Below are 12,426 nucleotides of genomic sequence, written 5' to 3'. Positions count from 1 at the left end.
AATCATTTGACTATCCACCTTAATTCATAGTGTAGTTATTATCTTATAACTTTTTTTTATAGATGACATCTATTGAATTAGAAGTGCTAACATTACAAGAAACATCAACAGTAAATACTTCTATAAGTAGCAATAGAGGGGAACTTGATTCAGCTTAGGAATATTACAAACAAATTGTTGCGGATAGAAGAAAAACTGTGCTTTTGTGTCTTTATTGTATGAAACAAATCAAAGGGGGTGACATTATTCAGCTTAAGTCTCATTTGGTTGGCTTAAAAGGACAAGTTGAAAAGTGCAAAAAAGTGTCAGTTGATGTTCAACACCAACTTAAAAAATCAATTGATGAAATGAGGTGTAAGAAAAGAAAAGGAAAGTAGAAGATGAATATGACAAAGGTGACATGTTGATGATGTTAATGATTTATTGCACATTGAACCAATTGAAGCACCTTACACATCTACATCTCAAAAACGAAAAGGTGACATATGCTCTTACTTTATGCCTAGAACAACTCCTGGTGCTCAACCTACTTTAAAAAGTGTATTGCAAACTAAAGAAGTGATGGATAAATGTGACATTGCCATCTCCATATGGATGATTGATGCTTCTATGTCGTTTAATGCAACTAACTCAGCATATCATCAACCCATGATTAATGTCATTTATAGCATGAATCCGGGTTATAAAGGTCACAATTATTATCGTGTTCATGGTCATTTCCTAAACAAGTGGGTTGATGGCCTAAAAAAATTGTAAATGATTCTCGATCAATTTGGAAGAAAATTGGATGCACTCTTATGGCAGATGGTTGGACTGACCATAAGAGACGGTCTTGTTGTTACCGTAGCTTGCAACAATTATAAATGACACGAAATAATACTTACTGGATGAGTCATGACCAAATCGCTCTCTTTATCAAATGTGCAAGCAGACTATCAACCACACCGTCTCTAGGATAAAATAGCTCAGATCTCTATTATCAAATTCTTATTCTCAAAATGCCCACAATTTTGGCTACCCGTGGCAATTCTTTACCCACAATACTGACTACCAGTGTCAGTTGTCGAAATCCCACTTTGGCTGCTTGTGCCAATTCTTAAGTGTCACTGAAAGAAAGGGGGAGAAGGTTGCCGGAAATGCATCGGTGGAGTATTAGGGGGAGAAAGAAAAGTTGAGAGGAAACGCCTTCAACTTGGTGCAAGTTATAATGAGGGGAGAAAACCTCTATTAATAACATGAGATTTTTTCCATGTTCCTCATCTCTCCAATATGGGACTTGAGACTTGTTTTTTTTCAAAATTTTTCTATGTGGGACTTGGGAATTTTTTAGATTTCACACCCAAAAGTTTCCACTAATGGTTTTTAACAAAGCATGTTCCAACAATCTCCTATTAATTTTCTCGTCTATTATCTTAAAGGAATTGTCTTCATAAAGTATGTTGATGCTTCACATGCTTCCAAAATTGCAGATTTGTTGTTCAAGCTTTTCAAGGAGGTAGTGATGTATGTTGGTCCTTATAACATTGTTAATATTGTTACAAACAATACTGCTAATTATATTGATGCTGGTAGGTTATTGGAGAAAGAGTTCGCCCACCTGTTTTGGTCTCCATGTGCGGCTCATTGTGTTAACTTGATATTTCAAGACATTGGAAAGTTACCGGAAGTAACCGATACAATATCACATGTTGAAAACATTATCAAGTACCTATATAATCATTGTCATCCATTGTATCTAATGATGTAGTTCATCGTTGGAAAGAAATACTCCCTCCAGCTCCAACTCGCTTTGCCACTAACTTCATTGCATTTCAAAGTATCTTGACCCAAAAGGATAAACTTAGAGATTTGGCAACATCTAGATAATGGACAAGCTCAGCTTATTCCAAAGATTTTAAGGCAACAAAATGCATGGAACAAGTGTTGGATTCAAACTTTTGGAAACAATGTGCTAACATTGTTAAAATTACTGAGCCACTTGTTCGCGTATTACACATTGTTGACAATGAGGATAAGCATGCGATGAGTTTTCCTTATCAAGCATTATTTAAAGCTAGTCATGAGATGGAGAGGAGGTTTAAAAAAAACAAGACCAAAATAAAGCCTTATTTTGGAAATTATCGATAGTCGATGGGACTTGCAATTAAAAAGAAATCTCCATACTGTTGGATATTGGCTTAACCCACAATGTTTCTTCAGTGTTGAAGAATTTGAATACATAAGTTCACAACATGCGACCTTTTGGATGTTTTTGAGAAGCATGCTCTTGGAGATCCTGATTTGCTAGATAAGCTAACAAGTGAGATGAGATTATATAAAGATGTTGAACTAGATTTTGGAAGATTGGTTGCGATATGTGAACGGAGTAAAGTAATGCTAAGTATAATTAGTCTTTCATAGTTTGTAATTAATGTTTATTATTAGTTATCTTAACTGTTTAATATTAAACAAGATGCTGAAATAGATTTCATGCAATGTTTTAGATCAATAGTAGAAAACTTATTGATGTTGTATACCAAATCTACAAAGGTTGGTAGTCTACGTTCTAAGTCAAATATGTAGTGCTTATGACTGTGAGCAGAATTGGAGTGTGTTTGAAAACATCCATACCAATAAAAGAAATAGGTTGGAGCATAAAAAACTTAATGATCTTGTTTTTGTTTATTACAACTTGAGGTTACAACAAATGTATTACCATTTTATTCAAAAGATTATCTTAGTTGTCTTTCTTTATATATTCATATGTAGCATGTATTTATGTTTGTATATGATGAAATCAATAAATGTATGAGCCACTTGAGGCATCAAAATTATGACCCAATAAATTTAGAAACATTTGAAGATCATTCTCATTTTATATTGGACGAGTCACCACCATTCATAACTGTTGAAGAAATTGAGGCTTTACGAAATGACCTTGTAAATATTTCCATCCAACTATCGCTTGATGACAATGATATATTTTTATTTTTTGGTGATTGAATGTTCATTTCAAATAATTGCTAATATATATGAAAAATGACATTGTTGTAGATCAATTAAACTTAGAAGATGGCGATGATGCATAACTCAACCCTATAGAGAATGTAAATCTGGATGAAGACAATGTGGGTCAAGCTTCACGCTCAAATGATGAAGAAATAGAACCTCAATATGAGACAACTTTGACTCTTGGTGTTAAATGTTAAAACTCCAAATTTATATGTGTTGTAGACTGAGTTGTGAACTTTTGTCATTTATTTATATTTTGCATTTGTTAAGTGATACTTTTGGATTGATAAATGTTTTGCACTTTAGACTTTGAATTTTTTAAAGACTTTAGGTTGTTTGTTTATGTGAATTTGGAGTATATTATGAATATGAATTATAAATTTGAATATCTACCTACCTATTTGAGTTTTTGTTATAGGTTTACATATATAAATTTAAGTATGTATGACCGGTTTAACCCGTCTAACCAACATACAGTTTACTTAGTGAACCACTGGTTGAGTCACTGTAACACTATATCAGTACCCTGACCAATTTGATAATCAGTACAGTTTTAATAACATTGGATGGAAAGACTAACATATGTCCATGTTAAAATTGTTGGGGACTAAACTAATAATTTAAATTTTATTACAGACTAACTTAGTAAGGTCGAAAGACATGAAAGACTAAAATTAGTATTTACTCTAAAATATATTAATAATAACTTTAAGTTTGAATTTCTAGGTACTTATGAATAATCATTTATTTTACAAATAAATATATTTGCTAATGAAAATGGTCATAGAGAAGAAATGATATAAATATGTCTAATACCACACAATTTCCACAAAATATGGTATAGAGTTTTGTCTAAATAATATAAGAGTTAATATGTCTCAATTATTGTTTAGTTTATTACAAAATTAAAATCATCAATAATTTTATGGAGATATTATTCAAATACACAAAAGAGAAGAGTGCTTTCATAATTTTATATCCAAATATATAAATGATCAATTTATCCTAGCTAATGTATAATTAATTAAGAGTAAATTACACCAACACTCTTTGAAGTTAACTTAGTTACGAGAGACACTTATGTGGAAGAAGAGCATTTTTATTTTTTAGTGTTATCTTTTAGGACTAAATTTTAATTAGAATTAAATTTTTCATATGTTGTTAAAATTTTATTAAATGTCTCTACAAAGATATGTCTCTGCATAAATCGTTATCCTTAGTTACACTCATCACCAAGTTTGTGTTTAAAAAGTTACACTCATCTTTCTCAAATAATCAATGTAATATAAGTATACAAGTTAAAGTTTTTGTGTAGATGTAAAACGGGAAAAGTAATTTCACTAAAACTCAGGAGATAATATAAAATTTACTCTATTCCTAATGATAAACAGTTAAAAACTGATGTATCAAAATAATAGTATTGTTGAAAATATAAAATTCATATATTGTGTCATATGAATTAATTCAAATAATGATTTACCCTAAACTCGAAAATCAAACTCAAGTTAGAAACTTATAATAGTTATTCATGTTCTTCAGAATATCCTGTTTGAGGGTTGGAAGTGTTTAGTGCTTGAGTATTATGAGCCTTAATCTTGAAGTAAACATACAACTCACAATCATCTAATATGAGCTCAATCATCTAATATGAGCTAAGGAGCAAGAATATGTTACAACCTTTGTGACATTAATACGGACCATACATGTATATATTTTGCTAAGAAAACAATCACCTCATAACTTGAAACTATACCAAACTTATCATTGATAAATCCATAGAACAAATTATAAAAGAACAAACATCTAATTAAAAATTATTTATAGTTGATGAATTTTGAGTCTACTAATCCACTTTACCCTGTACCCTACTTACTTCCTAGGATTTAAACTTAAATCAAAAGAAGTATTTTAATTAGAAAGAACATAGATATGATGTCCTAAATCTTGTATCATACACTTAATCTTTAATATTATTATTGTTTTTACTTCATTATCATTGGACGAGAAAATATATAAGACAAAATTTCGGACAATAGATCTCTATTTAATTTGACAATATTGATAGTGATATTACATATATCAACCATGGATAAAAACTAAATCATATTACTTCAAGAAATCCTTTCTCTTCCAAGTAAGTAACTACTTTTCCAGCCATCAAAGTGGGTGTTGGACAAATTCCATTCTCCTGCTTTAGTTCTATCTGGTAATCAAAGGATCATGTTTAAGTACATAATGTAATAGACACAGCAAAAGGTATGTGTAACACAATTTTAGTAGCTCCATGAACACATACCTCACAATTTATGGGTGGTTCATAAGGGTCATCGATGCCGGTAAAACCTATGGTAACTCAACAGTTAGTTTAGAAAGGTTACAAGGAAGAATTCAAAAGAAGATAGTTTATACGAGTAGCATTTAAGTTCTGATAAAAGTACCTGATGTTCAGTCCCATAATCAATGTCACTCCATGTATTATAAGTTATGAATAATTAGAATAATATTTATAAATTAAATTTTAACTTAAATATATTTTTTTCAACCAATAATAAAATCATGACAAGTAGAGTGACACCAAATATGTGAACCCCATCTCTATCCAGCAATTGACTCATGCCCTTATTAAAATAAACAAATATGCGATCCTGTTTTAGAATCAAAAGCTCATTATAGCTAAATCTTCAGAAATACAATTTTTTAAATTAAATAAAAAAATCCACACTACTGACACTACCCTTGCTGAATTATACTTTGGCCAGCGGTCAAAGATCTTAACCTAAAAGATTAAACCACAGATTCATGGCCGAAACTAATTTTTAAATTTTAACTCCAAAATCATGTAATGGTGTGAAACAAAAGGAATGGCCTAAATGCTTCATTATGGAATGTTATCACACAAACCACAAATATGAAAAACTAATAGAGGTCCTTTGGAAAGAAGAAGCCTTCGCAGGTAAAACACATTAAAAAAAACACCTTTGATCTTTCCAGCACGAGCAAGCTTATAGAGGCCCTTTGGATCTCGTGCCTCACACAATTCTAGAGGCATGTTCATGAAAACCTGTAATTACAATTCCACTATCATATACCTCCAGAACAACTCATAAAAGTTATTTAAATAACAGAGCCTAACTCCACTTCCAAAGCTAGCTCAAGGAAGGATGGTTGCCCCTATCATATGCCCAAGATCATATGCCCAAGATCGGCTGTGTAGACCGTGAAGTTTGAAGGGCTGGACATTTGCAGGTAGCCAACATTTGGATTGGGTTAGGCTCTAATGTCATGTCATGAATCATCTGTCCTAAAAGCTTAAGCAAATAGATGGTTTTATATATATAATACAAATGATGAGAAATGCCTTACGAAGCCTTGCCTCAATAAAATTTGCATCCGGCAACATGGCACGACAAGTGTCTCGATCTCTTCTATAAGGAGATATCAGACTAGCAACACATATTAGACCAGCATCAGCAAAGAGTTTTGCCACTTCCCCTGAATCACATAATTTTCAAATCTGTAACCAAGTTGGAAAATATAAACACCAGTAACATCATTATTTCAATCATATATGCAGATCAGGTTTATGTAGCATGTAGCCATGTATCCATCGCAGTTTCACACTAATGCCAGCTCCTGACTCGGTAAAGATGCTTTTAGTTTAATATGAACAATGACCTGTAACCTTTGGCAAACACTTTCCGTATAACTAAAATGTTGTTAAGTTAAATCTATCCTAATAGATATTTCTTCCATCTTTCAACTTATGGAAAACAGTGGACTAACAAAGCAACAGTAAACACTAAACAGTACAAAGAATAAATTCTATGTTTTTTTGATGATGCAACTACACAATTTTTATTGCATAAAAAATAAAATAAAAAAACACATGGATAGCTACTAACAGGTCTGCTCTAAGAATAAGGAGAAGAGGAGGAATTTGTTATTTATCACGCCAGACTAGACTGCTGATAAGTCTGACATCACTAAAACCCGTTAACATGTAAAAACTGATTATCAAGTCTTGTTACGCTATATCCTTGAAGAATTTGTTTGTAGGAACAAGCTTACCAGTTCTTCTAATGTTTTCAGCGCGGTCTTCAGGTTTGAAACCAAGATCCTTGTTTAGTCCATGCCGAAGGTTATCTCCATCAAGGACATAAGATAACTTTCCCCTTGAGTGCAATTCTCTGCTTAGTGAAAATGCCAATGTACTTTTTCCTGACACAGTTTGAGATACAATCAATATCGCATGTTGCAACCACATTACACATATACTCACTCAAGGACTTTTGAAAACTGCATTATTTACCGTTATCCTGCATTCCTATAATCCATGAGTAGTAAACATAGAATGCAGCATGTCTTAATTACGATGTCAAAGGTATAATTGCAAAATCTTCTTACGAGTTCGGACCTTATGGCACATTTCTCTTTATAAAAATTGAGGACGGGTTAATTAAACATGGAAAACAAATAGACAGTAGCCAATAGGTAGTACACCATCTGCGAATGGTAGTCATTTCAATCAGTGCAGAGGATGATTGCAAGAATCACAATAGTTAAAACACTTGTATTTCGGGTTTCCTTAAATACTTCTAGTTTCTCTTCATATTTCCTGTTCTAATATAAGTTCCAAATCTGCTTCTTCCAGAAGATTTCAGCAAGTATACAAGCACAAGTGCTGAAAACATAACCTAACCAGTTCACATCTATATCTATAGCCCGAGTGATGTTAAAACTTGTCTAATAATGAATAACCACGATTTCCTATCAGTCATCAATGTTGCATGTACGTATGATGTCGTCTTTACTTACAGTTTATGATAGAAAACAATGGCACTGTTCGATCGAAATGGTGTATCCAACCACACCTAGTGGGAAAAAACTTTATAGTTTTTGTTATCTGTATTTATATATGTCTGCTGACCATACTTAGTGGGATAAAAGCTTTATTGTTGTTGTATTCATATAAATGTCCAGTACTAACATGATGCTAAGATTAGATTGGACTATCACTTCTGATTGAGCTAATAAATAATTGTAGAGTAAGGATTCAGAGTTGATTTAAATCGGCAATAGTTAAGAAAACTATAATAATCTGATTTACAATGGATGCAGACTCTAAGTATCTTTTATTTGTTTATTTCATGCTTTTCAATAGAAATAAAAATAGAAAGAAGACATTGAAACATGTTTGATATATTACCATTTCATTTGGAAGAGTTGCCTGCTGTTCGAGTCAATAAAAATAAAAATAGAAGTCTAGGAAATAATGATAAGCATATGCATCACAAACAGCAAGAACATAATATTTCCCATGCTAACAAATAATAATACGTAGATCCACTGTCAAAAAGATTCAACCAGACTAACAATATGAACCTGATCCGCTGAGTCCCGTAATCCAAACGACACATCCCTTTTGGTTAAGTAGCTTCTGCCTGTCAGGCTTTCCGATTTGACATTCTTGCCAAAATATATTTGTTGAATTGCTCAGAGTTGACATTGCAAACATTTCCCTTTGTATTCTCTATGTATAGTAAATATTAAGCTACCAAACGCATTTCATGAAGTACTGCAGAATCAAAAGATAAAAGAGAGGATCTTAAAACAGAAGAGCATGATTGTAATACATCAATGCAAGAAACATGGACAGTGTTTCATCAAGGCAAACATTACAGCAGTGGTACAAACAACATAGTTGAAAGTGATATTTTAAGTACGCCATTTCAAACAGTGGACCCATGATTTCATTTCTCATCACATCCACTTATCTATTTCTAGAAAAGAAATATAAACAGTTTCACATAAACAACGTCCACATACATTGTACTTGATAAAGCTTTCCCTAAAGATTAACATGAGCTCTTATTGGGTCCAAAAGTTAGAAAAGAATAATGGACTGAATATATGATATAGCCAGTTCTTATTGGGGTAACCAATAAGGTAATGATCTAGTGGTAAGACTTTACTGGATCCCCAAAATGACTAAAAGGTCAATGTTCGATTCCTGTGTAAGCAACACTTGTTGGAAGACACAGTCACGCACCTCGACCCGAAAGGGATTAGTTCCCTATCCAAAAAGGATTGGGGAAAACCTTGATATACCAAAAAAAAAGTTTTTATTGGGGTAAAAAGGTAGGGGGAGCTATTCCATTAAAAATCTGTAGCAAAATCCACGAATGTGCTTCAAAAATCCTCTTCATGAACAAGATTTCATGGCAATAACTTGATGGGTCCCCTTTACTTTCTTATACAAACAATTCATTCAAATTATGCAACAAACATGATTATCAATTTGATGATGATGTCAATGGTGGATGAGGCACAACACTAGTTAGTGCCCTCAAGATGCCTTTAGTTTATGTATAGAAAAATATATTATTGGTATGACATGTCGCCATGTCCAATAAGTTACTTGTACGCTACACATCTCTTTCCCTGCTTGAAATCTATATCATTTTTAGGTTTAAAAGTGCCATATTTCAGTTTAATACCCTATACTTGTCTACTGAAATCTCATTGATCCTGTACCCAAAAAAAAATCTCATTGATCCTAACCATTTTTTGTTTTGATGTGAGAGTCTTTTGTTTGAGACTGTCTTTTCAGGAAAAAGAACAGAATAAGGCTAGAGAATTATTACATAACTCGTAAGAGTCCAAAGCAAATATTTTTCTGATATAATTAAGAATAAGGCTAGAGAATTAGGAAATAACTCGTAACTGTCAAATCCAACAAATGTAGCTTCTAGAACCTTTGACATTTTGGTTTATCTGAGATCTGTCAACTTTAAATCACTATACCAATATCTTGTTGGTAAAGCCAAAGTTTTAAATAACTGTTTTGGTAGAGGTCTCATAAACTTCAAAAAAAACTGGCTTCCCACATTTATGGTAGATGCAGCCACAATTGCTCTAGGAATACAGTTTCGGCTATCCGCGACTCTGAAGACCTTACAAATCGGCTGTGGACCCAAATTTAAAACCTTACCCAAAGTCTTATTTCCCATTTCCCCTTGAAACCAACTCCCTGTACCAATTATCCTATCCACAAAACTTGAAACCGACATTTGAAAGGCTAAAGAGAAACTACGAATATCAAACATATAAGCAAAACCCGTTAAGCAAAAAAAGGAAATTAGAAAGGAAAAAAAACAAAGAATGAGAGTGAGTACCAGGAAGGAAAAAAATGGAGACGTTGAAAGAAAGGGTAGTGGGTGTGGTGTGTTTATTATATCATGTAATGTGAATGACCCAAAAAGGGAAAAAAGAAGAAGAGAGAGCGAAGGCGAAGGAATAGGAAGAAGAATGATGAAATTGAGAGACATTGAATTTATTATTTATTATTACTATTTCCTGTTTTAGAGGGTGTCCTGTCCTTCAATGTAACCTGTTCCTGTGTGTGTCGGTTATATGGTTCGAGGAAATCAATGCATTAATCAAATGAATCTGGACACTTGATTAGTGGTTCCTCATTTTCTTCCTTCTTCACTCCCTCTCTTTACATTATTTTCTACGTGCTGCAGAGTATGCTTTCACTTTTTCTTGGCCTTAACTTCTACTGCATCGGTCGTTGTTAACCAATCAATATTATATCTGTACCAAAAACATTGTTATTTAGAGAGAAATTTTTTATTCACAAATAATATTTAATATATTTTTATATGAGGGAAAAATTTACATAACTCCTTAAACTTTATGTTTTTTTTTATAAGTAGATACTATAAACTATTTTTTCTTCCTAATTACTCCTTAAACTTTAACTATTAATAAAATTAGTTCCTACATACATACACAAAGAAAAGAAAAGAATCAAGAAGGAACTAAGTTCTTCTCGTTGAAGAAGAAGAATAGTGTGACAAAGGAAATGAATATATGTGGCAAAGAGAAGAAAAGAATAACTCTTGATACTTTTTATTAAAGATTGAATTGAATTATACAAACTTGATTCTCCTTATTTTATAGTAAGAAGAATCCTTTAACAACTCTTAATAACAAACCAACTAACTTAATTAGCACATGCTAAATATGACAAAATATATGAATATCATAAAGACTTGGACTACAAGTAATATAAGGCCCATTGGTCTCATGACCAGATTTCTAGTTAGGTTGCTTAACTGGTCCTTGGCTTTGCTTGATTGATGCTTGGCCTGGATCATGGCTGAGTGAGTGGCCTGAGGAAGCTGCCTAAGCTTGACCCGAGGGGAAGTGCCTTGAATGGCATGAGTCGTGTGCAAGGCAGCTCTGGCCTAGTGCAGGATGTATAAGCCTGCTCTGGCCTGGTGCAGCCGATGCATCTAGTGCATCTGATGTTGTCTTGTGACTCTAGCCTGGTGCGTGTGAGGTTGTCTTGAGATCCTGTCTTGGCGCAGCTGATGCAGGGTAATGTCTTGGTTAGTCCAATCTGTTTTGATCAAAAATAGGACATTGCCCAGATTTAGAGCATCAATTGTGCTGCTGATCATGCTTATTGTGCACATATTGATATCAGGCCTGACTGCCATTGGTATGAGCATGGCTGTTGTTGGCTTAAGGCTAGTCACAACACCATTAGTTCTAGGCAAGAAACTTACAACATTATTAATAAGATTCAAGTTATCATCTTTTAATTTTGATACATACAATTTTAATTACTAACAATGAAATTTGAATTAACAACTAAATTGCCCTCCACTGCCAGTAAATTCAGTACATTGCCCTATTTATCTGGTTACTGCACTATTCTACTTTGATTCTAGTGCTCACTCTACTCCATCGTTGTTAAAGAGGCTTTGTTTTGTAACTGTACTCTAATTCTAGTGATCTTTCATTGTTTTGTAACAGTACAACCCGTCTCAAAGAGACGGTATATGATACAAATTATATTTTTTTAAAATGCGTTAATTCCAATTTCATTATTAGTAATTTAAAATTGTATGTATGTATGTATGAACCAATTTCACCAATAATTAAAGTTTAAGGAGTAATTAGGAAGAAAAAATAGTTTACGGTATCTATTTACAAAACACATAAAATTTAAGGGGGTTTTGTGAACTTTTCCGTTTATAATATTATTGTATGATCAACAAAGTGTTGGTCTAGTTGTATAAGAACTCATTGGATCCCAAAGATCAATGATTCAATTTCTGAGAGTAACACTTGTTGGAATAGACATACACGAACCCTGAAATAGATTAGTTAATTACCAAAAAAACGTGAAGAGATATTTTTGATAGTACCAAAAAATATTTTAATTGTACCATTCACTATCGATATTTGATCATTTTTATTGTATAATAATACAAATAAATAGTAAAAATGATATATTTATTGTATGTAAATTTTTATACATATATATTATTACACTCTATTATTAAATTAATTTATCATAGATATATTTACCAAATGAAGATAGAATTGATAGGAAAAAAATTGATCAAAATTTTGAATTGT

General features: G+C 32.5%; 1 protein-coding gene across 4 annotated transcripts; it reads right to left on the bottom strand.

Moving 5' to 3' along the window:
• On the bottom strand, positions 4,995-10,518 carry LOC109353516 (adenylyl-sulfate kinase 3-like). Of its 4 annotated transcripts, none has more exons than XM_019595826.1 (7): positions 10,167-10,518; positions 8,374-8,521; positions 7,060-7,209; positions 6,365-6,483; positions 5,968-6,052; positions 5,288-5,343; positions 4,995-5,194 (listed from the first exon to the last, which is right to left on the bottom strand). In XM_019595826.1, the coding sequence occupies exons 1-7, from the start codon at positions 10,317-10,319 to the stop codon at positions 5,093-5,095; spliced, it is 813 nt and encodes a 270-aa protein (XP_019451371.1). In that variant the 5' UTR covers positions 10,320-10,518; the 3' UTR covers positions 4,995-5,092. The 4 variants fall into 4 exon arrangements, with proteins under 4 accessions (XP_019451371.1, XP_019451374.1, XP_019451373.1 ...); XM_019595829.1 differs by lacking the exon at positions 10,167-10,518 and adding an exon at positions 8,818-8,838 and having other exon boundaries at positions 8,374-8,566; XM_019595828.1 differs by having other exon boundaries at positions 4,996-5,194; positions 8,374-8,566; positions 10,167-10,517.

Source organism: Lupinus angustifolius, chromosome LG08 (assembly GCF_001865875.1).
Source record: "Lupinus angustifolius cultivar Tanjil chromosome LG08, LupAngTanjil_v1.0, whole genome shotgun sequence".
Taxonomy (NCBI): Eukaryota; Viridiplantae; Streptophyta; class Magnoliopsida; order Fabales; family Fabaceae; genus Lupinus; species Lupinus angustifolius.
The sequence above is the reverse complement of the archived record's forward strand: the minus strand, read 5'-3'. Positions and strand labels throughout refer to the sequence as shown.